Here is a 27,586-nt window from a genome sequence, read left to right on the forward strand (position 1 = left end):
GAGAGGCCGAGAGCGGCAGCCCTGGCCGCGGCCAGGGGAGGAGGAGGGGATAGCGGGACGGACGCGGGGGACATGGAGGGCGAAGCGGCCTTTGCTTGGCGGGGTCCCGGCGGGGGCGGCGCGGTGATCCGGGAGCTGTGCCGCTCCTTCGGCCACTGCAACCGGCACCTGGCGCGGCTGCGGCACAACCTGCGCGAGACCGAGAAGTTCTTCCGCGACGTCAAGTACTCCCAGGGGAACCCCTTCTCCTCAGCGACCGCCCGGGAGGGCCTGTCCCCCGGGCCTGGGGATGCGGCCTGGCGGGACGCGCCCGGCGGTGAGGCGGGGACCGGGGAAAGGGAGCAGGGCCTGCCGGGGAGGCCCGGGGAGGTGGGAGGTGGGGGGGGGAACGAGGGGCTTGGGGGGTGAGGGGGGGGCTGCGGGTAGCGCGGTGGGGAGGTGGGAGGGCTGCGGGGGGCTGGGGGAGGCTATGTGGGGCCTTGCCATGGACGGGGTGCGTGGCCGCGGGGAGTTTGGCAGCCTTGGGGGCGCGGGAGGCGTTGTGGGGTGAAGGGCCGGGGCGTTGAGGGGTGACGAGGGCCCCTCTCGCCCACCCCCGCGGCTTTGGGAAGCGTTGGGGCGGGGGTTAGGGAGATGCGGCACCCGGGACCGGGTGCTTTGCGGGGCTGGAGCCTCTGGCAGTGCGTGTGTGGCAGAGCTGGGGCTGCATTGGTCAGCTCTATCCCCTTGTGCCGCTGTTGACAAACACTGCTGCCGGTGGGGGCCCTCCTGCCGTGTGCCGGGTTCTCTTCTCCTTAAGACTGTCTTGTGAGAGGAGCCCAGCGTGACGTTCAACATCTATAAAGATCTTCTTTATTCATTTCCAAACGGCTCATGAGTCATCTCTGTTGGCTACTCGTCCAGGATACTTGTCCATGCTTGTCTTGTGCTCTCAGCTCTCCTTCGAAAGTTGACGTGCTGTTGAGCTCTCCAGCCAGGCCCGGTGAAGCCGGCAGTGCTCCCCACGGGCTGTCAGGATGGAGGCAAACAGCTCCATCGAAGCCCCATGTCTCTGTTTCTATCTTTCTGTGACTGCTGAGAAGTGAGATCAGGCTGGCTGCACGTGTTCTTCTCGGTCTCCGTGCCGTTTGAATGGTAGCACTCCACCAGAGCTGCTCTTCTCTTTGGCTCCATCTTGTAAAACCTCTCTAATCCAGTTGTATCTTCAGAAATCTGCTTGCAGGGCTTTGTGGGTGTGGGTACATCATTGAGGAAATACTCCTTGGATCCAGATTTCACCAAGCATCCTGCTTGTTCCTAGCACGGAGCACTTAACACCTTCTAGTTTTCAATCACCCCCACTGACCCAGTTTGACTTCACTACTGCATGCCTTGTGGGCTTCAGGGCATGGCTGCCTGCTTTAGAGCTTGTTCACACACACTAATGACAGCACAGACTCCTGGTCCAGACCAAGGAGGTTGTATGACATTTACTGGTCTTAAAAAACACACCTTCAGTTGATAGTTCTCCAACTGGTGAAGTGGTGGCATGTCCCAGGTGGGGCAGAGAGCAAGTGAGTAAATCTCTGTGCTGGGAGGTGGGAAGTGGTGGTGGCAGCAGCTTGGAGTGTGGAAAGAGGAAGGGAGAGGACGAAGAGCAGGGCTTGCCAAAGTAATGGAGGCTGGCAGTCTTCTGAAATGAGTCAGCTGCAAAATAACTGTGAACCACTGATTATTATTTATTTTAGGGTGCAAGAAGACACAAGCCTTTGCCCAAAACCCAGAGCTGTGGTATTTTTATCTTTGAATAACCACCTCTGGATAGAGCTTCTTGTTTCCCTAAAATTTCAATGGGATTCTCCATTTCTAGTCCTGTCTGAAATGTGTCAGCTGGTGATAAAGCTTTGTTCCCCTGTCTTACATGGGGAGATGGTTGGAAGGGTCAGAGGATTTAAGGAGCACATCCCTCCCTGCCTTCCAACAGCTTATTCCTAGAATCTGCCTTACAGCTGGTGGGTGGCAAAGCAGGAGGGATTTTGACTGGAGAGTTGGGCAGGTTTGGCTGTGCTGTGCAGTGTGTTTGGGCACGAATGGGAATGTTGTGTGAAGTACAAAGGCACTGGGACATGAAATGGTTGGGGGCACTTAACTGCCTACAGCTCAAGTGGAAAAATAAACCCTGAAAGTAAATTTAGATGTCTTGGAAACAAAACAAAAGGTGAAGGGCTTTGCTTTTGAGACACCTGCAGAGGTAGTGTAATGACATAGAAGGGTAACTCGCCCTCTGAATCAACACAACTCAAGCAACTGAAAGTACAGCCTGGGTTGCTCTGTCCAAAAGCAGCCCTGAGGATCTGCAGAGTAGTAGCTGCTGACCTTACAGGCAAGCTGTGTCAGGCATGGTTGGGTACTTGGAGGGGCAAACATGTATGTGCTTTAACATCCCACCTTCCCCCTCTGCTTAGGATGGTGTCAGGCAGCATCTGCTGACAAAGGATTATCATTGACCCTCTCTGGCCTTAGTGCCAGGCTTACTCCTCATAGTAAGAGAAAGAAAACAACTTCAAGGGGTGTGTGTGGGGAAATACTTTCCTTCCAGCTACTTTTTATGGGGGGAAGGAGAAAGTCTTGCTTGTGCTGTCTGTGTCTCTGAAGTGGTCAACAAAATATTGTCTGTTCTCTAGGTCGACTTTGGCTTTTTAGGGATGAGTTAAAATACTGTGAGAATCCTGTAGCTGTAGTGTGCAGGGGTCTGTCAGGGTTGTGTTTGTGGGGGTGTTGGTCAGTGTGCTTTTTGATGTTCTCTAGGCAGCAAACCTTGATTAGGGACTCAGTGTCATAGAATCATTGGATGGTTTGGGCTGGAAGGGACCTTAAAGATCATCAGGTTCCAACCTCCTTGCCGTGAGCAGGGACACCTTTGCCAGCCCAGGCTGCTCAGGTAGCAGATTTTACTAAAATATGTAAAGAAACAAAGAAAAAAAACCCCAGCCCCAGCACTCCTGCATTCCACTGACTGTAGCTGTTTTCAGGTCATTTCATGCACAGAATGAAGAGCTCTGTGACCCAGGGACCTGGGGTTTTTTGATGGTTCTTTTGCTTTATTTTTGAAACTTTGGTAAACTGAGCTGTGCCTCTTGTCTGCATCTCCACAGCATCTCTGGTTTGGAGTCAGTGGCCGTGGTGTTACCCTGAGTGTGTGCTGTGGGACTTGGTATCTTGGTGACTCTCCATTCCTAAATGTATTTCCCAGGGGCTGGATGTAGTAACCAGAGGGTTTGGAGGAGTTTTCATCTTGATGCTGTGTTTACTGAGAGTATAGATCCTGGTTAAAATGTGACACTGCTGCTGTGATCCTCAGAGGGTTGGGACTCCTATTGTGCTGTTAAGTGTGTCAACAAAAGAAGATGGGTTATAGGACTGGGTAAGGTGTGGAGAGGTGGTCAGGAAGGTACTTGTGAAATAACTCCTCAAATAGATGTGTGTGGGGGCACTTGATAACAAACTTAAGGTAAGCAGAGGGCAAAGCTTGGCTGTGCAGACCACAGGGGCTGCTAACGTAGGAACAGCTGCTCCTCCAGAAACTTAGAATCACAGAATGGTCAGGGCTGGAAGGGACCTTAAAGATCATCCAGTCCCACTCCCTGCAGTGGGCAGAGACACCTCTCACCAGCCCAGGGGGCAGCCACCATGTCCCTGTGCAGCCTGTGCCAGGGCCTCACCACCCTTGTAGTGAAGAAAACTCAAACAGATATGCAAGGAGAAAGAATCAGAGAATCACAGGGGCTGGAAGGGACCTGGAGAGCTCCTGGGGTCCAACCCCCCTGCCAAAGCAGCTCCCCAGCTCATATTGCACAGGGCGGCGTCCAGACGGGGCTGGAATCTCTCCAGAGATGGAGACTCCACACCCCCTGGGCAGCCTGTCCCAGGGCTCCCTCACCCTCACTGGGGAAAAGTTCTTCCCCATCTTGGTGTGGAACTCCCTGTGCTCCAACTTGCAGCCACTGCCCCTTGTCCTGTCCCCACAGACACTGAAAAGGGGCTGCCCATTTCCCCCTGCATCCCATACTGAAGATATTTATAACCATTAACAAGGTCCCCCCTTAGTCTTCTTCTCTCCAGGCTGAACAGCCCCAGCTCCCTCAGCCTTTCCTCCCAGGGGAGATGCTCCAGGCCCTTCAGCATCTCTGTAGCCTCCTCTGGACTCTCTCCAGGAGATCCCTGTCTGTTTGATCCCAGGGAGCCCAGAACTGGACACAACACTCCAGGTGGGGCCTGAGCAGGGCAGAGCAGAGGGGGAGGATCCCCTCCTGTGACCTGCTGCCCACACTCCTCCTGATGCCCCCAGGATCCCACTGGCTCTCTCAGCCACCAGGGCACTTCTTATGCTGGTATATCGTGTGTTACCCTGGAATTAACACCCCCATGCTGATGGATGTGTGGTGGAAGGAAACTTGGCTTGTGTATCTGTGTGTTAAACATGAGGCTCCCAGTGGTCACAGCACGCTGCAAGCCACCGCCAGCACCACGGAAGTGCAGGGGTCTCTATGAAAGGTCTCAGTATTTGCAATAAGGAGTAGGAGGGTCTGGCCTCAGGCACCGTTGTCTGCGTGGATTATTGAGAATAGGAAGACAAGTGTAGTTGGCCTAACTTGAAAAGGGGCTGAGTAAATGCTTAGGGCTTCTATAGATTCTATAAATTAAACTGAAGGTTCTTCTGCCGAGTGTTCAGACTGAATTTGGAGATGTCTTGGTGAGAGGCATCCTTGTTCTTTCACAGGCCTCTTTTCATCAAAGGGACCTTAACAGGATGCACGCGCTTCAGGACTCCCCAGCAGCCACTGTTTTGAAGTGTTCATCACATGTCTCCAAAGGATTCGCTCTGGGGACACAGGGAGCAGTGTAGCGCTGGCTGCAGATCCTCAGGAGAGGTCCTGTCCCAGAGACAGGCATGGGAGTGTCCCTGTGTCTCTTCATGGGACAGAACAACCCCCTGCAGCGCTACAGGCTGGGGGAGACTGGCTGGAGAGCTGTCAGGCAGAGAAGGACCTGGGGGTGTTGGGTGGCTGCAGGCTGAACATGAGCCAGATGTGCCCAGGGGCCAGGAAGGCCAATGGCATCCTGGCTTGTGTCAGGAACAGTGTGGCCAGTAGGTCTGGGGAGGGGATTGTGCCCCTGCACTGGGCATTGGTGAGGCTGCACCTCGAGTGCTGGGTCCAGTTCTGGGCTCCTCACCATCAGAAGGACATGGAGGTCCTGGAGCGAGTCCAGAGAAGGGCAACCAGGCTGGGGAAGGGGCTGGAGGGCAAATCCTCTGAGGAGCAGCTGAGGGAGCTGGGGGTGTTCAGCCTGGAGAAGAGGAGGCTGCTGTAAGATCTCCCTGCATCTCTTCTCCAGGCTGAACAACCCCCGCTCTCTCAGCCTGTCCTCATAGGAGAGGTGCTCCAGCCTTCTAATAATCTTCATGGCCTCCTCTGGACCCACTGCAACAGTTCCATGTCCCTCTTATGTACTTTATGCAGTGTAGAATATGAGTAATAGCTCATGAGCTTGAGACCTCAAGGCCACTGTAAGATGCCCAGGGGTAGATACGTGCAAGGGGTGGGACTGTGCCATGGTTTGGGTGCTGTGGTGGTGCAGCAGGTTACTTGTCATAGGGCTGTTGGTGCTGGCTCTGGCTTTGTACATCATGTACTTGGGATGTTGCAGTGTGATGCCCTGACACTGAATGTGACACTGATTGTAACGGATCCGTTAGTGATACGGGTTGTAGTAACCCTGCTGGTCTCAGGGAGGCTGTGCATGAGAAGGGAAAAGCTGTTGTAAAGCTGTAGTATTTACATCTCCCTTCCACGCTTCAATAACTTCAGCCAAGCTGCTGTATTCCAATCCTTCTGTGCTGATGTTGGGGACCTGTAAATACAGAGGCCACCCAGTCTGAGGAGAGGGTGGCCTCTGCCTGGACTTTTTCTCCTCAAAAGCCTGCATGGAGAAGGCTTGGTGGCCTGTGCAGTGCCTTCTGAATTGCTGTTTTTCATGCTTGGGAGCTGAAGATGGAGCCTGAATTCCCCTGGAAGTTTTCAATAGATGTAAGCAGATCAAAGAAATTCATTATCTTGTAGATGAAGGCTTAAATGTGCTATTTGTGGGGGGTTGCTGGGTTTTTTCTAATCTTTTGTGAGCTGCTAGCCAGATTGTGCCCTCCAGTCACTTGATGTGACCGCTGTGCTATGGTTGTGGATCTTGAAAGGCTTGTTTAAGAAACAGTTAGGACAAGTCACGCTTCAAGCACTGATGTTTCCCTTAAACCAGCTGTTTGGCAAAGGTTATGGTGGGGGGGAATCAGTGTCCTAGACTGTGTGGGGCTGAGGGGTTGAAAGGACTTCTGATGGAGAGATCTGCTCTAGAAATCTTATTGCCAGACTCCAGATTTGAAGGAAAGGTAAATTGTAGGCAAGATGTTAAACCCTAAACTGGATCTAAGACACAACCAATTACATGTGGCCTGGCTCCCAACTTGAATTATTTTAATTAAAATAGAGGAATGACTGCTATCAGAATGAGGACTAGGCTAGCCTTTGTAAGTTATCTTTAATGTGGCTAGTAGTGGTGAGGAGTGTCTGGGTATATGAGAGTATCTTGTTTTCTTGGGGCTTGAGATGCTGAAACAATTTTGGATGCCAGGATGTGACTCATTAAAAGAATGTTAATAGCCCTGGTGAAACAGGAGCTTCCCTGTGCAGCTCCACCGTGCTGGGTTTGAGTCTATCTTTAAACTGTTGGTTTGCCTGGTGTCAGGGCAATCCTCCTTGTTTATAGCTCTTGGATTTGGCAGTTCCTTTGGGAACTGGTGTCTCCATTTGCCATTTCGTTCCTGGGTGCCATCTGCCTTGAGATGTGGGAACAGGGGCCAGCTCTGGCTGCTGTTTTGTGCTGGTTGGGGATGGTGCTGGAGAGCAGCAGATGGGAATTTGTTTGTATCCTTATTTTTTTTTGTACTACCAGAACTATTCTGTTGCTGTGCATAAGGTACCACAAAGCTTCTCAGCCTTCAGCTTCGATGACTGAGCGTGGGAAAAGCTGGTTATTTACGACTTGTAAAAGAATACAGAAGCTAAAATCAGTGCTGAGAAAATGAGTGTAGTAAGGCAGACACTGGGAGTTGTGGCAACATGGACCAAGAATTCAAAGGGGACATTAGTGGGATGGTACAACTGATGCTTCAGGTCGGAGCTGGGTAAGGACAGTGATTACAGGGGGGTCCTGCTACTCTGGAGAAGGTACAGATGTTGAGTAATTTCCTTTTGCAGCTTAAATGTTGCTCTTAAAATCAGTAAATGTATCTGGTAAGCCCTTCAGTTCAGCTCTGTAGGTTAGGGAAGATGTCAGTGTGGTCAGAGGAGCCAAGCCTTTTCTTGCTGTGCTCTAGGAGCTGTCTGGCTGCCACCAGAGTGTCTTCCCCTGAGCTCACCTCTCCCCAGGCTGTGAAAGCACAACAGCTTCCTTAGGTGCTGTGGTTGTATGTCCATCATAGGGAGCTGCTGGCATGTCTCAGCAAGGAATTTTCCAGGAATACCATTCCTTGAGGCTGGAGAGGAGGATCTGCAGCTTTAATGTCAATGTGCTGAGTCTGGCCACCAAGCTTGTGCAGAAATGCTCTTGGGATTTGGTAGATAACAAAGTATTTGACACTTCAAAGGTGTGCAGGGGGAGCTGTCACTGATTGAGTTAATTTCTGATACGTGACAGGAAAGAGCTGTACAGCCCAGCCATCCACGTTTGGGGAGAGGTGGCCTTAGTGACCCATTGGGTGTCCTTGACCTCAGGAGCTCTGTGAAACACAATCCCATCCCAAGGCAAAACTAACCCTTGATTTTTGACCTTGACAGATGCTTCCTATTGGCCTTGAGGGCCACCCATGACTCTTGCACTAACCTGCTGAGCCAAGCTCTCTGTGAACACTCCCCAGTGAAACTGGTGGGGAGAACAGTAACAACTTGTCCTAACGGCTGTGTGGGAATCAGTCCACTGTGGACCTCTGTGTTGGTGCAGAAGTGCTGAATTGCTGACCCTAGTTTGAGGATTAGTTGGAAATTCTTCATGCTCTGTGGGTTTCTTGGTGGGGGGGTTGGGGGGGCAGCAATGTCTGAACTTTTGGGTTCAGCTGGCTTAGGGATACGAGACTTACTCTTCAGCCAACCTGTTCTAACACGGTCTGTCCTCAATTTTAGGGCAGAATCTCATTTCCTTCCCTCACCATGAGGAAGAGCATCTCCAGCGGACTGTGAGCTGGCACCCTTGCCTTCTGATCCTTGGCCAGAACTGTAATGCCAAATGCCAGCTACTCAACATCCTGCTGGGTGAGAAGCTGCTCCCCACCACCAAGATCAGCAACGAGGAGAATTGTAAGAGGCGCCGGATCCGTTTCACGCACGGGACGCAAACCCGGATTAGCCTGGCGCTGCCTGAGCAGTATGAACTGGTCCATATGATGGCAGCCCACCGGGGGCACTGGGACACCATACCAGAGGAGGACTTAGAAATTCATGGGGACAGCGAAGATCCTGCTCACCGGATAGCAGAGCTGGAGGTCATGCTGCCGTACACACTACTAAAGGTAACTAGGTGTCCATGTACCTTCCTCATAGCGAACTTAAGATGTAGCTTTTGTGGTCCAGAATAAAGCTGATGGTGTAAACTCTCAAGCACAGGATTTTTTTTTAATTAATGAGAAGCTGGAAGGCTGGGGTTAGGATTTTAATTGGCTATTGCTGTCTGTGCTGGCGTGCTTTTGTTTCAGTGTCGGCTCTTCACGTTATCCTTCCTCTGCAATGGTGCCATCCAGCTCAGGAGACAAACTTACTCAGATATACCAAGTGTCATCTTAAATTTTTACTCCAGTTTCAAGGTCATTCAGAGTTAGCTGTCTGACAGTAGCTGCCGTAGAAGGATAGGTACTTTATTATCTCTGTCCTCAAGAACTTGTTGTCAGGAATAAAAGTATCTTAATTCCAACATCTGATAAAATGACCTGACCTCAGGTGAGGGGGCAGCTTTTTAATTCCTGTGGTGCCAGTGGAAAATGAAGGTGTTAAGAAGGTGGGAGCCTGTTCTCAGAGCTGTTCCTACTGTTGTTAGTATCATGCTTTATGGCTTTCCTTTCCCTCATTCCTGTGTTCCTGTTGTGCAAGTGTTGGTGGCAGTTTGGTTTTCAGCAGATCTCTTGAGAGGTGAGGGCTGTGTTGCATAGCTGCTTAGAGCCTTTATTACTGAGTGTGGTACCTCTGGAGCATCGTGTTTGGCACCTGAATATCTGGAATGGATAATTCTTAAATGTGGATTGCTTAAGTGTAAAGAACACGGTCTGTTGTCACATGAGTAAGGGTTTGAACTTCCAAGTAATTCTTCTCTGGGCATCTGAATCGGGATATGATGGTAAATAGGCAGAAAATGAAGCCCTGGTCTGTCTTCATCAGTTTGAAAACCCAGCCTAGCTAAACTGAAGCCTACCCTGACACGCTGAGCCGTGGTGACGCTGCGTTGGGGTGTGTTTGTGGCTCCCACACTGGCTGAAAGAGAACGGTGTTTGCATAAACTGTGTGTGAGGCATCCATTGCTTTCCCAGAGAGACCAGATCAGCTGCTGGTCCTGCAAAGTAAGTGCCTGTTCTGGATCTTCTGCTTGTAAAATCCTGCCTTGCTAGCCATAAAAGAGTATTTTAGCTTCACATTTCTCTTCCTTGGTTCCATTTTTGCACGGGCCAGTTGAGACACACTGCAGTTTACAACCGTCTTTCAGATTTCTCATGTGAGTGACAAAGCTCTCTCTGTCTGGCATCAGTTATATTTAGGACACTTAGATGAAAACAGCTACTCAGATTAATTTGAAAAGGGTTGCTGAAATAAAAAGCTCTTCCAGAGAGAAGAGGGGAGGGTGAATCACAGCGAGCTTCAGATGGAGTCAAAGGATTCCTTGCGTGAATTCAAGGGGCTAAAGGAAGAGCAACGTTTTCTAACGGCTGATGGGAAAGCATTCTGTGTTCAACAGGGGGTTGGGCTGGGATAGGATCACTTCCTATTCATTTACAGTAGTCTGCTTTGCTGAGGGACCTGTGCTGGGTTTATCTCCACCCTTCCAGCTAATGCATGGTCTCCACCTCTGCTCAGCAGATACCAAGACAGTGAAGCTGTTGAAGTAAATACCTTCCAGTCGTGGATACGACTTCTGGAGCTGGTGGGATGTATGTCTAGAGCTGTAAAGGATGGGGGTTTTTGGACAGTACCCAAAGTTGCATGTCTGTAGAACTGCTCTGAAGGAACTTCTGCTTCTTCTGAACTTGTGAAACAAAACTGTCAGTGTAATAATTGCATGTTTGGTGACATGATGTTCAGTACAGATCCTAAGGATTTAAATTTGCCCAGGAATCAAATAATTTGGTGGAGCTCAGCACCTTTTGTGCAGAGGGGGAAGGAAATTTTACTCCTCCTGTTACCTAAGTACCTCATTTGGGAGGGGTTCTCCCCACCCCCACAGCAGAGCACTCACAGTAGTACTGTGTTTCACAATAACCTTACGTTCCAGGTAGTCAAACACCTTACTAGGTGTTTCTTCTAGAAGATGAGAATTTTGTTTGTGTACTTCTGTGAATGAAATCCCACTCATTCCCCATAGTGAGGACACTCACCTAGCAGGTTGGTATCCATCAGAGGAACTGCTGGGAACTTCAGGACCTGGGAGCAGCACAGCTGGGCTCGAGCACCTAGCGTGCAGGCTGCTGTTATGCAGTGCTGGATCATGCTATTTGCCTGCTACCTCTGAACTCATTGAATCATAGACTGTGTTAGGTGGGAAGGGACCTTTAGAGGCCACCCAGTCCCACCCTGCAGTGAGCAGGGACATCTTCACTGGATCGGGTCACTCAGAGCCCCATCCAGCCTGACCTGATTGTCTCCAGGGATGGGGCCTCCTCCACCTCTCTGGGCACCCTGTGCCAGGGACCCACCACCCTCAGAGGGAAGAGCTTTTTCCTGATGCCCAACCTAAACCTCCCCTTTTCCAGTTCAACCCATCCCCTCGTCCCATCGCTCCGTGCCCTCAGGAACAGCTCTTCCCCAGCTTTCTTATAAGTATCTTCAGGGACTGGAAGGTGCTGTAAGGTCCCCCCAGATCCTTCTCTTCTCCAGGCTGAACCAGCCCAGCTCTCCCAGCCTGGCTTCACAGGAGAGGTGCTCCAGCCCTTGGATCATGTTTGTGGCCTCCTCTGGACACGCTGCAACAGGTCCATGTCCTTCTTGTGCTGAGGACTCCAGAGCTGTACCCAGCGCTCCAGGTGAGGTCTCTGCAGAGCAGAGGGGACAATCCCCTCTCTCCATCTGCTGCCCACACTCCTTGGGATGCAGCCAGGATGGGGTTGGCTTTCTGAGCTGCAGATGCACATTGGTGGCTCATGTCCAGCTTCTCACCCACGAGTCCCCCCAAGTCCTTTTCCTCAGGGCTGCTTTACAGTGTGTCATCTCCTGAGCTGCAGGGAGAACGGGGGTTGTCCCATCCCAGGGGCAGGACCCTGCTCTTGGCTTTGTTGAACCTTGTGGGGTTCCCCTGGGCCCACTTCTCCAGCCTGTCCAGGTCCCTCTGGATGGCATCCTGTCCCTCTGGCAGGTTAACCTCACCACCCAGCTTGGTGCCATCAACTCATTGGCAATTACTTTGGTAAAGAAAGGTTCAGTTCTCTGTGAGTTAACAGTATCCAAAGAATAACTAAACAGGGCTTTGAGTTTGGAGATAAATTCAGTACAAGTGTAGAATATGCCACTCTTTAATCCTGATCTGCCTGTGGAGCACCTGAAGTTTGTTGTTTGTCTTTCTCCTGCAGCCTGATGTTCAGTTTGCTTTTCTGTGTTACTGAGGGATGTCTTCATCAAAGCATGTTCCACAGAGAAGGGGGTGAGGAAGGGGGAGCCAAAGATGTCATTTGCAGGGGTCAGCTGTGGTGGCAGCACTGCCTTGTACTCGTGGGTATGTGAATCAGGTATTTTTAAATGTAAACGAGCAGGGAAGGAAAAACTTGGGCAAAGCTGCTCTATCCCTTGGGGATCACAGTGCACAGGAATGCATGTAGGTCATGGGGAATAATCCAGCTAGCTAGACAGATTGTTAGATTTAGAGTGGGAGGAAATAGTTGGCTCTTTCCCTAAAGCTTATCAGTTCTGCTTGGAAGCTGAAATGGACTTCTCTGAAGTATTGGCTTTCATCTGGATGGTGCTGCTGACCAGGAGAAGGGTAACAGGGCTGAAAGTTTCCTTTTGCCTGCCTTTGTCTTGCTTTGTGCTTCATGAGTCACAACCTGAATAGTTCTCACCAGGACTTCACAGGATCACAGAATGATGAGGTTGGAAGAGACCTTTAAGATCATGGAGTCCAACTGTCCCTGTCCTGTGCTGACCCAGATCCCTCAGCACCTCATCTACCTGCCTGTTAAACCCACCCAGGGGTGGGGACTCAGCCCCCTCCCTGGGCAGCCTGTGCCAGGCCCTGACAACTCTGCCAGGGAAGAACTTTTCCCTCCCATCTGCTCTGACCCTGCCCTGGGGCAGCTTGAGCCCATTGCCCCTTGTCCCATCTCCTGTCCCCTGGCTGAAGAGACCGTCGCCCACCTCTCTGCACCCTCCTGGCAGGGCAGGGGAGGTGGGGAGAAGGTCTCCCCTCAGCCTCCTCTTCTCCAGGCTGAACACCCCCAGCTCCCTCAGCTGCTCCTCAGAGGATTTGCCCTCCAGCCCCTTCCCCAGCCTGGTTGCCCTTCTCTTGACTTGCTCCAGGACCTCAATGTCCTTCTGATGGTGAGGAGCCCAGAACTGGACCCAGCACTCGAGGTGCAGCCTCACCAGTGCCCAGTACAAATAAGATCATGGAATCCAGCTGTTCCTGTCTTTCCCTCTTGGAGGGAAAGGAAAATTGTCAGCTGCTCTGACAAAGCATTAAGATGAAGGAAGCAACACAAGGTGGCTCTATGAGCTCTAACAGAAGAACCCAATTTGTTTGGGTTTATTGTTGCATTTTTCCCAAGTACTAGAGCAGTGATTCAAGTGGTGAATTAGTAGTTGTTCCAAGTAGTGAAGAATGTGCTTAAGTACCTCCTGGCTGGTTACTTTAATGCACATCCTGCTTTAAACGTGGAGGAACGTGCCCCAGTCTCTTTCCTGAGAGTGTTTCTAGTGTGTTTGGCTGTGGTGTTAATACAGGAAGCTGAAAAGCTTGCATGTTGCCTGAGGCATTTGCCTTTCCACATAACATCAGTTTACTTTGGGGTATGCTGAGGTTTTCCTGCTGCATACCAGCATCCTGTACCTGGACCGGTCTTCCCCTGTCCCCTTGCACTGGTATAACAGGCTGGAAGATGGTGAAAATGCCAGGACCACACAATTATTCTTCCAGCCATGGGAAACCTGTTCTCCATCTGTAGCTTTGCTGGCTTAGCAATGTATCTTTTACAGGGGCAGAGTCCATGGTCAAAAAAAGAGCATCACTTGGTGAGTGAGTACACCTCATGTGCCTTCTCAGGCTGGCCCTTCCAGCAGAGGGAAAGGGAAAGGTCCCTGGAGAAGTGGGGTGCAGAGTCACTGCACAAAATCAAAGTGATGCTGTTCTGTGAAGGACAGAGGTGTTTGCTGGAGGCCAGAGGAGGAGTAGCTCAGTTTTCTTACCTGGGATTCTCTAGATTACAGTTACTGAACTTCTGACTTGGGACCCCATGGGAACTGAATAAACCAGCAAGAATTCAGAGAGATAATGGGAGGAATGTGTGTATGTGTGTGTGTGGGAAAACCAGTTCTAAGTAGAATTTAGGGGTATATATCTTAGATTAATAGGGAAGCAATCGAATTAGCTCACATATGTAATAAATGTAGGAACTGTCAGACTTCAGTGATTCACAGGCTATTCCTGGAAGGCAGAGTGTTTAAATTGGCTTAGAAAAAAAAAAGTCTGAGCTGGGCCTTCAATCATAAGCTGCTTGGTAGGAGTTTGGGTAAAAATCTGACTAAATTGGGTTAGGTTCTCAGCACCTCAGTTAAAGAAACAGAGTGATTAAACAGCCCCAAGCCTAGCAAAATAGGATGAGCTCCCCTTGGGATCCAGCAAATAAATTCTCTGTACCTGCCTTGGAAATGAGGAATTATCTGTTGACTTAGTGACACTGCAGGTTTCAGTGGTGCCCAGAGGCATGTAGTGAGCCTCCACTTGTCTTATGGTAGGTCAAGACCTACTTGATCCTTGATTTTATCCTTTGTTCTGGGGGGAGGGATGCAGTGCTGGGGCTGGCACTGCCAGTCTGGGGACACAGATGGACGTGTGGCGTGGCTGTGTGGTTTCTCCTTTAAGCTGTCCTGCTGTATTGCTGCTGACAGCACCCCCCATGTGTTGTATTTTCAGTGGGAGAGTTGTACCTGCATACCTGATGTCGGATTGGGATTTGGGAAGCTTTGATATTTTCAAAAGGGGCTGTTTAGTTGAAGAAAACATGAATGGAGTCACTTGACAGCTGTTCCATGCTTACAGCCCTGTCGGAAGCGTTCAAGTGTGTTTGTAGCTGTGTGACCTTGGGAGACCCAGCTGAAAAATTTCAGGAACCCACTGTGAGTCATGGGTATTCCCCATATAGGAAGACTTGATCCCTGATAGTATGAGGCTGCATAGGCAATGTTTAAACTTCTGTAGGATTTAAAAAAAGGCAAGAAATGTTGTAGTGCTCGTTGGAAAAGCCTCTATGGAAACAGAAGGACCGGTTGCTCACGCTGTATTTGGTTGTCTGTGTTGGTTTTCTCCCTGTCTCCTAGAGACAGCACTGGCTTCCTCCTTTGTTTACAGTCGCTGGCGTTGAGTCATCTGTCCTGGTGAATCTTGTGGTGCTGCACATCCCCTTCTGCTCAGCCTCCTGTGCCAGACAGGTTTGGGTTTGGTGCCCGAGGTCCCAGGGCAGTAATGGCTGCCTGGAGGCTCTAAGGGCAGGTGGGCAAGTCGTTCATTTTTCTGGTGATTGGAGTTCTTAATCATAGAATCCCAGCCTCGGCTGGGTTGGGAGGGGACTCCAAGGATCACAGAGCTCCAACCCCCCCTGCCACAGGCAGGGCCACCAACCTCCAGGCCTGGAGCTACACAAGGTTGCCCAGGGCCCCATCCAACCTGGCCTTGAACACCCCCAGGGACAGGGCACCCACCCCCTCTCTGGGCAGCCTGTTCCAGCCCCTCACCACTCTCTCTGTAAAGATCTTCCCTCTAATACCTCATCTAACCCTTCCTCCTTCAGCTTCACTCCATCCCCCTTGTCCTGCCAGTCTCTGCACTTTAACAAGCCCATTCCCCTCCTGTTCCTCTGCTCCCTTCAGGGACTGGAAGGCTGCAATGAGGTCTCCCCACAGCCTTCTCTTCTCCAGGCTGACCCAGCCCAGCTCCCTCAGCCTCTCTCCGTAGGGGAGCTGCTCCAGCCCTCTGAGCATCTCCGTGGCTCTTCTGACCCCTCTCCAACAGCTCTACATCTTTCTTGTCCTGGGGCCCCAGCTCTGGACACAGGACTCCAGCTGGGGCCTCAATCGTCCTATGTTACAAGTTGGGAAGGTGGCACTCAAATCCCCTTCAAAGCCCTGGATGTTTCCTTTCCCTGTTCTGGCCTATCCAAAGGTGAATCCCTTGGAAGGGAAAGGAGCAAGACTCAGAACTGTCCCTTTTCTGCAGGGTTAATGAGAAGTGATGTCAGCAGCAGCATATGACCAAAGCAGTGAAACTCTGTAGTAAGGAAATCAGTAAATAAGACATCTCTCAGGTTTTGGTTGGATGTGAAGAAAGTCATAACAAAGCTTGTTGCAACCATCTGTTCCTCCTCCTCTCTCCTTTGGCACTGAACACTCTGGAATCAGTTATCATGCTGCCTTTGTTTTGGCAGTAGTGGCTAGTGTAGTACTTCCTCCTCTTGGAATCTACATGGAAAACCAACAGCATGGACATCTCATAGAGCTGAGGATCTGCTAAACATCAGTAGGAGAGGTGGTTACGAAATGGGGCAGCTCTAGGGTGCTGGATAACGGCTATTCAGCGTTGTGTAGCACTTGTTCTGGGCTAGGCTGAAACTCAAAGGCATTTGGTATGAAGGAAGAGTTTTGGTGTCAGTGGGCACTAATCTCTGTGGCTGCATCCCTGGGAGAGGGCTGTCTCAGCCTTGCAGGTGGGCTGTGTACCAAAGTGTGATGCTGTAAGTAACTGTTCTAAAGGGTTTGACTGTCCCAGGGTCTGCACTCTGTGAACTAAGTGCAATCTGTGTGTGTGTCTGTCATTAAAATGAGTGGAACAAATCCATTTTATTTTTTATTTCCTGACTTGCTAGGAGGTGGATGTGGTGGTGGCACCATGTCGAGGATTCCAGTCAGCTGAAGCCACCTTGGGAGAGTACGTGAACCAGGTCTTGCCTGTCGTCATCTTCGCCATCAGCGAGGCTGAGCTCTCTTCCTCCGACGAGAAGGAGCTGCGTGACATCAAAGCCAAATTCTCTCTGCCCATCTTCTTCTTCAAAGTGCCAGAATCGGGAGTGGAGCTGATCTCACCCAAAAAACCTGAGAATGAGAAATCCTCCCTTTACTACCAGCTGATGGACTTGGAGTACCTGAGTACCAACCACTGCAGCTGTGGGGCGCCCGCTCCGGATGCTGATGCCCAGAGCATGTTGGTGGAGCAGCTGGAGAAGCTCCGTCTCCTGAGCACTTTTTCCAGGCAGGTGCTTCAGAAGCATCTGGTGGAGGCAGCCACCAGTTTAAACGAGGTGCACTGCCGCTGCCTCAACATCTTCATCAACCAGGCCTTCGACATGCAGCGGGACCTGCAGATCACCCCCAAGAGACTGGAGTACACCCGCAAGAAGGAGAACGAGCTCTACGAGTCGCTGATGAACATTGCCAACCGCAAGCAAGAGGAGATGAAGGACATGATCATAGAGACTCTCAGCAATATGAAAGAGGAGCTCTTGGAGGATGCTGCTAATATGGAATTCAAAGGTAACTCCTGGCAGGAGAGTGATGGGAACGCTGAGGGTTAGGGGTGTTGAAGGAGAGTGGTGGAGTAAGGGACAGTTGAATGGCAGTGACTTCACAAGCAAAATCAGAACTGATATGCAGAGGACTTGTCTGTAGTGTCTCCTGGCCTTAACATAGAAGCCTGAACATGTTATGTCTTGACTTCTGAATGTAGACTTTTAGCCCCAGAGCTTCTTGGACAGTTCTGGCTTAGAGAAGTAGAATAACCTGCTTAAATTCCTTCTTCTACTGAAGAAAATAACACTCTCAACTTCACCTCAGTGGTTGTGTTGAGACTTGGGAATAAATCTGCCCTAAGAGGAAAAAAAAAAAGGTGTTTGAGTTCTAGGCTTGATTTATACTTTCTGCTTGATTTCTCTGCCTGAGAGAGGTTTGCACAAGACTTGGGTATAGAGCCTCCTGAAATGTAATCCTTTTGGATAGGTAAACTTATCCTCTGAAAAAAAAACAAACCCAACACAACATCTTGTGCTCCTGGGGCCCATCTTGGCACCTAGTGTGTGTTTTTTGGCAAAGGGGAGAATTCTCACCACATCTTCTCCTACCAGAGCTTCCAGGAGCAGACAAGCTGGAAGCAGACAGAACGATGTGTCAACTGTGGGGGGTGAGAGGCTGTCCACGTTTTGGCTGCAGGAGTATGTGGTCTGACACAAACATGGAAGTGAAGCTTTGCAGATTGTTACTTCACAGCTCTCTTCTCTGCTTGCTTGCCATCAGAGCTGCTTCTGTTTGAAGGAAATCCAGTTCACTGGGTTGATGGGGAAAGGTTTTTCTATTTAAAATGAAATCAGAAAGAACTCTAGTCTACGGGTTTAGAAGGGAGGGGCTGAGTCACTGAACTGGGATGGATTTAAGAGCTGGGCAGATGAGCTGCTCAGGGATGTGGGTTAGTAGAGGACAGGAGCGGTTGGACTTGATCTCAAAGGTCTTTTCCAACCCAGTGATTCTGAGAGTCTGAACATCCAGCAGTGTGTATGGATTGCAGCAAGGCCTGGAATGATTTCCTGATCTGTATTTCTTTTGGTAGAAAGTCAGCTCTGTGCTCTTGCCTTTTAATTTTTGAGATGTAGTAGCTACAAAATGCTTGTGCAGAGCCTGTTGGGTGTGAGAGTTGAGTGTCCTGTGAATTCAAATGCCAGGGAATGGAAGCAAACATCAGAATATTTCCTACCCTGGCCAGAGGTGACTTTTAGCTTGCTGGAAACTGAAGTACCAGACGTGCACTGTTGAAGCCACTCTAACACTGGAGTACTTTCTATCACAGAATACTGAAGGTCTGTAGGGTTGGCTTTGGGACCTCTGTAAATGTCAAATGCAAAACTGGCATTGTAGCACTAGACATACAGGCTGTCCTTTGCAGCAGTCAGTGGATGTGTTCTGTGGTTTGTGGGTTTCTTGGTATGGCTTAGAACCCAAACCCCAGAGTGTTTCTGTCAGTGGGGTCTAAAGGAATGAACCTCTGAAGGAGCAAACCAGCGTTTGGAGCAGAAGCTGGCTGGGGGCTGTAGCTCCTTTGTGAAACCCTCAAAGCAGCTCTTGGTAGCCCTTGTTGCAAGTGGCACATGGAGTATAAGATGCCTGTTTTCTTTTGTGCAGATATCATCATTCCTGAGAATGGGGAACCTGTTAGTTCCAAGGACATCAAGTGTTGCATTAAGCAAATTCAGGAACTGATTATTTCTCGATTAAACCAAGCAGTTGCTAACAAGCTAATTAGTTCCGTGGACTATCTGAGGGAGAGCTTTGTAGGGACTCTGGAGAGATGCCTGAAGAGCCTGGAGGAGTCTTGGGAGGTTTCAGTACACCCTGCAAGGAGCGTGGAGAAGTCAAAGGATGCTTCTGTACACATCACGAGCAATTATCTCAAACAGGTACCGTGGCTTAAATGGCTGCCTAGAATATTCTTAATTGTCCTTATCCTGCTCCAGCAAAGGTGGGAGGAGACTGAGAGGCTCAGTAAAATTAGAGGAGCACAGCCCTGGTGTATGTGTGGGTCTGGTGTCATGAAGGGAGGTGCTAAAACCAGGAAGCAGTTACTTCCAGGCCTAGGATTTGCCTTTCCTAAGTCTGAGTAATCAGATTACAGCCCAGAAACACTTAGGAGCTTTATGCAGTGAATTGAACCAAGTGAATCACAAAACATGCTTTACTGGGTCCATTATTTTAATCTTCAGAGGGTCTAGCAAAGTTTATAGAGACTGTAGCTTGCAAAATTCCCATACTTCCATCTTCCCCTTGCTCTCCAGATACTAAACGCAGCCTATCATGTTGAAGTCACTTTCCACTCTGGCTCAACAGTAACCAGGATGCTGTGGGAACAGATCAAACAGGTATGAGCATCTTTATCATCACTTCAGCTCTAGTAAATGGGTCTTTTGGAGGAGAGTAATGTGAATCCTCACAACTGCTCTCTACATTTGCACTCTGGGTACACACAATGTGAAGCTGCTGCCCCTTCACTCAGCACAAAGGCTGTGTATAGTTTATTCCCGGTGATGATGATATTTAATTTAGAGCAAATACCTCTTTAGTGCTTTCCTTCTGTTCTGAAATGGCAAGGGAATGGTGGGCAGTGTTCTGAAATTCTTGCTTATGTTTGGGTAAGTGATTATTTGTTTGGGTTTGGGGGTTTCTTGTGGAATTTTTTGTTGGTTTGTTTTTGCAGTGTGTCTTGATTCGGGTCAATTCACTCTTCTCCTTCCAAAGCAGAGCAGATTTCCTCAGGTCTTTCTTTTAAATTTCTGTCTATTAAAGCACTCATCTCTCTGAAGTTTCTGCTCTGAGCTGTTATGACCTTCATTGCCTTCTCCCTCTTGAGATTCCCTGTATGCATGTGGTGAGAGGAATGAGATTTTTTTCCCAAATAGTTAGAGGCTGAGTGGTAACAAACCTTCAGGTTCTTCCTTCAGTCTGGGAGAAAGATCTGGACTGGGGGTGCAGCAGCTGGATTTCTGTGGCTTTTAATTAAGGGTGGGGCAGGGCACCTTAATCACCCAGCCATTTGAGGGCAGTGGTGTGTACTGACACCTCAGATTTCTGCAGCACATCTGTCTGCAAAAATCTGCTTCGCTCTTCCCAGTCTCTGCATTGCTGCTGCCTGTGCTTTCAACCTGCTCTGGTTTGCCAAGCTCTGCCTGTCCAGCTAGGCATCCTCTTGTCAGGCACATGAGGCTGGTTGGCTTGTAGGAGTCAACTGAGCAGATATCCCAAAAAAATCACATCTCCTCTTTAGCATGTGTCCAACAACATTGGCTTCCATACCTGTAACTCTGTCAGCAGCTCCTGTAAGGTAATTAGTTAGCCCAGCTCTGTGTGCAGGTGACTCTGCATTATTACACCAGAACTAAGCAGGCTGAGTAAATTGACTGACCCTTTTCTTGTGCTAGTGCCTTAAATCTTCTTTCTTGGTGTTTGTTTTTTCCTAGATAATCCAGCGGATTACATGGGTCAGCCCACCTGCCATCACCAGTGACTGGAAGAGGAAGGTTGCTCAGGATGCTATCGAGAGCCTCAGCGCCTCCAAGTTAGCCAAGAGCATCTGCAGCCAGTTCAGGACCAGGCTGAACAGTTCCCATGAGGCTTTTGCAGCTTCCCTGCGCCAGGTGTGTGGAGCTCTTCAGAAGGAAGGCTTGTTTTGTACGTTGCCACTTGTGGAAAGAGGATTTTTAATTGCAGAAATAGCTAAAAGAGCAGCTGGTGCAGTCAGTGCTGCTGCTCTGTAGGTGGAGGTGGCAGAGCTGATGTGAGTGTCCTTACACAACGTCCCATTTTTAAACTAGGTGTGTTTTTAAGCAGGGCTCTACTCACTTGTGCAAGGACCCTCAACCTCATTAAACTGGGGGCTTCAAGCCAGGCAGGATTATTGTGTGTGTGTGACAAGGGTAGGACAAGGGGGAATGGATTAAAGCTAAAGGAGGGGAGGTTTAAATTAGATATTAGGAGGAAGTTTTTTACAGAGAGAGTAGTGAGGGGCTGGAACAGGCTGCCCAGAGAGGTGGTGGGTGCCTGTGGTGGTTTAGCCCTGGCTGGAGGCCAGATGCCCACCAAAGTCAGTCTATTACTCCCCTTCTTAGTTGGACAAGGAGAAAATATATATTAAGAGGCTCAGGAGACAAAATAAGGACAGGGAGAGATCATTCTGTCAGCAATGATATGGTCAAAACAGACTCAACACAAAGTGAAGAAGGGAGAAACTACTCTACTTTATTACACTACAAAGAACAGTGGAAAAAAAAACGGAGTTGGGAGCACGACCAGATCTTAAAACAAACACAACCAGATCTTAAAACACTTTCCCCCCACCACTCCCTCCTTAGCAGACTTTAGTCAGGATTTTGCTCCCTTCTTCCCCCCCAGCTCACAGTACAGGGGGTGGGGCAGGGACTGGGGAAAATGGGATTCTTGGTTACTTCTTCAGGAGCTGTTTTCCTTTTCCAGATCTTAAAACACCTCTAACGTTCCTCCCTGCTCCCTTCTTAGCAGACTTCACTCTAGTCATGATTTCACTCCCTTCTTCCCCCCGCTCCCAGCACAGGGGGACAGGGACTGGGAGATGGGGGCCTCGCTCAGTCCCTTGCAAGTTGGTTTCCTTCTCGGCTGGGGCAGGGGAGGGGGTGTGTGGGCATTCATTCCACACCCTCCCCCTGCTGCACCGTGGGGTCTGACCCACAGAAGACAGTCCTCCACGAACTTTTCCAGCATGAATCCTTTCCCACGGGGCTTTATCTCTTTATCACAGTGTCTCTCAGTCCCAGTCCTCCACAGGATCACAAGCCTCCCCCCAGCAAACCTGTTCCGATGCAAATATTTCTCTCTCCTCTCTGTGTCTCTGATTCTCCTCATGGCTGCAAGTGCTGACAGGGGCTTGTTCCAATGTAGGGTCACAGCATCTTCTCTGTCTCCACCTGTTCCATCCAGCGTGGAGCCCCTCCACGGGCTGCAGGTGGGGTCTGGGCCTTTTCCATGGGTTTCTCCAGGGGCTGCAGGGGCATCTTTCTCTCCAGCACCTGGGCTGTCTCCTCCCCTGTCCTGTCCCAGCCTTGGTGTCTGCACAGCTCGTTACATCTTCTCGCTCCCTTCTCCAGTGGCAAAATGCAGCTACTTCCGGGTTGTTTTCTCCTCTCTGTGATTCTCAGAGGTGCTCTGATTATCTCCAGCCACGACTTTGGCCTTGAATTGCCTATTGTTTACATTTTTGGGGGCTGGCAGAGCATTCCAGCAGCCACTTTCTGCAGCTTCTGGTCTTTCTCTCAGCACCCAGCTACGCAAAACTGCGACAGTGCCCCATCCCTGGGGGTGTTCAAGGCCAGGTTGGATGGGGCCCTGGGCAACCTTGTGTAGCTCCAGGCCTGGAGGTTGGTGTCCCTGCCTGTGGTAGGGTGGTTGGAGCTCTGTGATCCTTGGGGTCCCTTCCAACCCAGACCAGTCTGTAATTCTATGATTCTGTGGTCTCTTTTAGTTAGAAGATGGCCATTCTGGCAGGCTGGAGAAGACAGAAGACCTGTGGCTGAAGGTGCGGAAGGATCACGCTCCTCGGCTTGCACGACTCTCGCTGGAGAGCAGGTCCCTCCAGGATGTGCTGTTACATGGTGAGCGTTGCAGTTGATGCTCTCTGTATTATGCTCTGCTCCCTCCTCCTGCAGCAGGCAGTGGGTGTAAAGGAGTAGGAGGGGTGTTTTGCTTTTCCCCTCGTGTGCTTCAGCCAGCTTCCATGTGACACGTACCGAGTACCTTGAGTTTGCAGCGGCTGGCCCGGGAAAAGCGCTGTGCTGCCAGCTGGGTAGAGGCTGGGAAGCAATAAACATCTCTTTGTGTCTGACTAACTCACAGTTGTACCTTACAGGCAAGCCAAAGCTGGGCCGTGAGCTGGGCCGAGGGCAGTACGGCGTGGTCTATCTGTGTGACAGCTGGGGAGGCCACTTCCCATGTGCACTGAAATCGGTTGTTCCTCCAGATGAGAAGCACTGGAATGACCTTGCACTTGAGTTTCACTACATGAGGTGTGTATCCTAAAGCGCTTCTCTCGTTCCTCGTGCATCTCCTGACTTCACCGTTGCAAACAGATGGTGTTTGCATAGGCAGAACCTTGCTTGCTGTAGTCCTGCTGTGCAGTCAGTGACTTGACTGCATGAAATGCTGAAGTGGGTTTCAACCAAAGGCAGGACAGCTTGCTGGTGCCACTGCCAAAGCAGGCACAGCACGGTAAGCAGACATCCTCCTTAATCTGATTCTCTGGTGTCTAAGCTAACCAAATGCCTGCTATTTTTCAGAGTAAATTAGAATTAATAGAACATGATAGAAAACAATTCTTCTCCCCTGACTTCTGGTGTTGAATCATCCCTCCTTTCCCAATCTGTCCTCTCTGAATTCACAAAGGAAAAGGCTGGGTCAGTACTGCACAAAACAGAGCTGGCTTTCAATAAGCTTCTGCAGGCAGGTGCTGTGCTGCAGACAGCTGAAATAAAGGTGAGAGTACCAAAGAAATACTGTTAATAGGCTTGCTTGAGTTTAATTGGGTCAGACGGCTGTATGTCGTTACGGTCCTCAGAACTGTGGCGTGCTGTGAATCCCTACTGATGGGCAAAAGGGGTAGGCTTATTGTACTGTACTGAAGCTTTTCATCTACAGGGTGAGGCTTGGCTCCTGGGGTGGAGGGCAGGATGTAAAAATGAACCCCTCTCTGTCCTGAACTCTCCTAGGTCTCTGCAGACGCACGAGCGGCTCGTACATCTCCATGGTTCTGTGATAGATTATGGCTATGGAGGAGGCTCCAGCATCGCTGTCTTACTGATAATGGAGCGGTTGCACAGAGATCTCTATACAGGACTAAAGGTACCAACAGCATCTGTGTATGTATAGATCAGTTTAGTTATATATAAACGTTAAAATATCCACACCTAAATATCTATTAACCTGTCAAGGCCAGAAGTGCTCTAGTCTTCAATGTTTTTGGCAAATAGGAGTAAGCAAAAGTAACTTCCACTTGGAGAAATTGAATCTCTGTGTGTTTATTCCTCAGGCTGGGCTAGAATTAGAAACACGGTTACAGATCGCCTTGGATGTAGTTGAAGGGATCCGTTATCTTCACAGTCAGGGGCTTGTGCACCGGGATATCAAACTTAAAAACGTCTTGGTAAGGAACACTTTGGTATCCAGCTAATCCTGAAGTCTTGGGAGTCCCTTTCAGCAGGAGGGAGGAGCAGGATGTGAGGGAAGTAATTCTTCATACAGAGTCTTGTAATTTGTGGTATTGTTAGCTGAAGGAGCCTTGCAGTGGGGTTTCCCTAACTTGTTTTCAGGCAGAAAGCCGAGGGGAGAGGGAGCTGTAGAGTCACTTCTCTTGAAGGTGGGGAGCTCGAGCTAGAAATGGGAACAGGAGGTCCTACTTGTATTAAACCCCAACCACACCCTCTCTGCAGAAGACAAGCGAAGGCATGTCTTGTTATTGAGCTTAACCAGGTAAATGTCCAAGAGCAGCCAAGTAATCGGAGCAACTCACCTAAGAACAAGTGCCAGACCCTTCAAACAAGCAGGGTTTAAACCTTACTGTTAGAATGGGGTACTGAAGCTGAGAAGTATGGTTACCAGTGGCCTGTCTATGGATTCTTCTACAGCTTGACAAAAAGAATCGAGCCAAAATCACTGACTTGGGGTTCTGCAAACCAGAAGCCATGATGTCTGGCAGCATTGTAGGCACACCCATTCACATGGCTCCTGAGCTCTTTACAGGTATGCTTGTTGACTGACTCTGCTGCTGTCTCACTCTGGCTTGAATTTTGAAGGCCATTACTTTGAATTAGTATCTCCACTTGCTTATGGGGAACAATAATTAATTTAAATCAGACTGCCTGCTTAGAACACACAATATATATTTTTTTTTCTGTATGTTGTCTCAGTCTTAAATCTTTGGTTACTCAAAAGAGAACTGTGGGATTCAGAGCTTTGCTAAAGTGATTAATACTCATGCAAGTTAAATCATTAGTTACCAGAAGCTGGGAATTCTTGGCATTTATAAGCAAATGCTTCAGAAAGTACCCCTTTTTTTTTTGTCTAGATACCAAGTAAGGAATTTCCAAGCTGTTACTAACACGTGTTCACTGTGCATTGTGCTTCTGGCAGGCAGACTAGCTAAGTTTTTTCCTGAGCATCTTACAGTCATACTGAGTGGTTCTTACTGTGCTTCTCAGCGTCCTGTTGGTCTGAGATGCCATCCCTGCTTGGTCACTGTCAGATTGAAGCAACCTTATTTGTGTTTAATGTAGAAAATACTATTCAGGTGGTTCTCACTACTGTCAGGGAAATAAATACTCAAGACTAGCAGGCTAGAGCTGGACCTTAGAGGTGGGTGTTGACTCAGCCCTTACTGTGTGCTCCATCTTTTCTTATGTAGTGGGTTAGGAATGAGTAAATGCTGAACTGCTGGACTAGAGGCTGATGTTAGCTCCATTAGGTTCCTGGGCTAGTGGCAGAGCCAGAGTGAACTGATAATCTTCAAATGTTGGTGGTTAAAGCATTGAAACATGCCCTAGCACCTCTGTGGTGGTCCATGGGCCTTGGCTTGGGACCTGCTGGTACAGGTTAGGGCTATAAATCCCCCTCAAATGGAAGGCCTTAACATTTATCCCTCTGTCTTTGGCAATGACTCCTGATGTATAACCAGGCTTCACCTAGCAGTGGAGTCATTGTCATTGCCATTGTCTTCTGAGAATGAACCTGTGGGTTTAGTTTGAGAAAGTGGACCAGTGAACTTAGTTCTGGGACTGCTCAGTTTCCAGAGATGAAGGTCTTTGCCCTGCTGATCAAATGTGCTTCTGTCACAGGAAAGTACGATAACTCCGTGGATGTTTACGCATTTGGCATTCTGTTTTGGTACATTTGTTCGGGACATGTGAAGTTACCAGAGGCTTTTGAGAGATGTGCAAGCAAAGATCACCTTTGGAACAATGTCAGAAGAGGTATGGGCACCTTATTTTGAACTCTGTTCATACCTTCTGTGTGAGTAAAACTTGAGGAAATCAGTTTTTAACCTCTTGTCACTGAGAGAATCACAGAATCACCAGGTTGGAAAAGACCTTTGAAGATCATCAAGTCCAACCATTCCCATCCTAAGCTAAACCACCTCCCTGGGCAGCCTGTTCCAGGCCCTGACAACTCTTTCAGTAAAAATTTTTTTTCTAATATCTAATCTAAACCTGCCCTGGCCCAGCTTCATGCCATTTCCCTTGTCCCATCTCCCGTCCCCTGGCTGAAGAGACCATCGCCCACCTCTCTGCACCCTCCTGGCAGGGCAGTGGAGGGGTGAGGTCTCCCCTCAGCCTCCTCTTCTCCAGGCTGAACACCCCCAGCTCCCTCAGCTGCTCCTCAGAGGATCTGCCCTCCAGAGGTAAAAATATAAGTTGTATTGCTTCATCAACAGGCTAAAGAGTAACATTTACCTAGATAAAGTTGAATGTGCTCTACTGAAAATGTGACTGAAATCAGCAGGGGTAAGGAAGGGCTCTTAGCTCACCACCTCCTTGCCATAGCATCACAGGAGCCCTGCTAGCACGCTGCCTAAACTGTGCAAAGCAGTACAGCACTCCCCCTGTAAACCAGAGCCTGAACCAGGCAGGCAGGCCTGATTCCCTGAGGAATGTCTAATCCCTTGCAGCTCCTGGAAGCTGTTTTTCTGTACACTGCAGTACTTAACACGCAGCGTGCTGAGGAAGCTGGATGAGTAAACCACACTGATGGCTTTTCCCCAAAACACCCACTTACTCTGCTGCCCGTGTGGTGTAGCTCTGTGTTTAGAGGTGCCTTAATCCTTCGTGCTGCGTCAGAGTACCAGAATGCTTTACTACTTTGTGTCTGCATAAATCTCTTCCCTTCTCATGTGAAAAAGATTAACTCAGCCAAGCTGGTCTCATACTGGGTCAGAAGGCTGCCCTCACGGCCTGTTCTCATGTTCAGCTTGCTCCCAAAGGCACTGGTGGGAGTGTGTGTGGGGGGAATTGTTTTTTTACAGGGGAGGCTACTCCTTTTGTTCCCAAATTCTTGCAAAAAGGAGACTCCAGTGAAACTGAACATGCCAGGCATCCTCTGGGAGCATGCATGATCTCCTGAGCGACATCAGCAATGCTCCCAGTGGCAGCACTGGAGCATAGGCCTTTCTCTGACCCTAGACAGTCCACTCAGTCATTTCAGCCTGCAGTGAGCATCAGACCAAGCTCCCCTCAGCTCTGATGGGTGCTGATGGTAACTGGGTCCCTCTCCCTTTTCCAGGAGTTCGCCCGGAGCGTCTTCCGGTGTTTGATGAGGAATGCTGGCAGCTGATGGAAGCCTGCTGGGATGGAGACTCCTCCCAGCGCCCTCTCTTAGGGATTGTTCAACCTATGCTGCAGGGGATCATGGACAGGCTCTGCAAGTCGAGCTCCGAGCACCCAAATAAAGGGTTGGACGACTCTACTTGAAAAGGAAACACAGAAGAACTTTGAATTGTGGGAGAGTTCTGAACCCCCAACTCTGCAGATGGCTTCTCCAGATGTAGCTCTTTG

General features: G+C 49.6%; 1 protein-coding gene across 1 annotated transcript; it reads left to right on the forward strand.

Annotated features, from left to right (window-relative positions):
- Nucleotides 1-48: 48 nt before the first annotated feature.
- Nucleotides 49-27,586, forward strand: DSTYK (dual serine/threonine and tyrosine protein kinase). The gene is made up of 13 exons (XM_084275764.1): nt 49-316; nt 8,211-8,596; nt 16,352-17,015; nt 18,651-18,925; nt 19,301-19,384; nt 20,480-20,656; nt 22,513-22,642; nt 22,897-23,053; nt 23,753-23,885; nt 24,073-24,186; nt 24,668-24,782; nt 25,874-26,008; nt 27,315-27,586. The coding sequence occupies exons 1-13, from the start codon at nt 73-75 to the stop codon at nt 27,500-27,502; spliced, it is 2,802 nt and encodes a 933-aa protein (XP_084131890.1). The 5' UTR covers nt 49-72; the 3' UTR covers nt 27,503-27,586.

Source organism: Gallinula chloropus (assembly GCF_964237585.1).
Source record: "Gallinula chloropus genome assembly, chromosome: 27".
In the NCBI taxonomy this organism is placed as follows: Eukaryota; Metazoa; Chordata; class Aves; order Gruiformes; family Rallidae; genus Gallinula; species Gallinula chloropus.

Bases quoted from the DNA above. Each gene is read 5' to 3' on its own strand.
- DSTYK (XM_084275764.1), top strand. From the start codon at position 73: ATGGAGGGCGAAGCGGCCTTTGCTTGGCGGGGTCCCGGCGGGGGCGGC. The intron at 17,016-18,650 runs GTAACTCCTGGC...TCTTTTGTGCAG, and splicing joins TGCTAATATGGAATTCAAAG to ATATCATCATTCCTGAGAAT. The intron at 23,886-24,072 runs GTACCAACAGCA...TTTATTCCTCAG, and splicing joins ATCTCTATACAGGACTAAAG to GCTGGGCTAGAATTAGAAAC.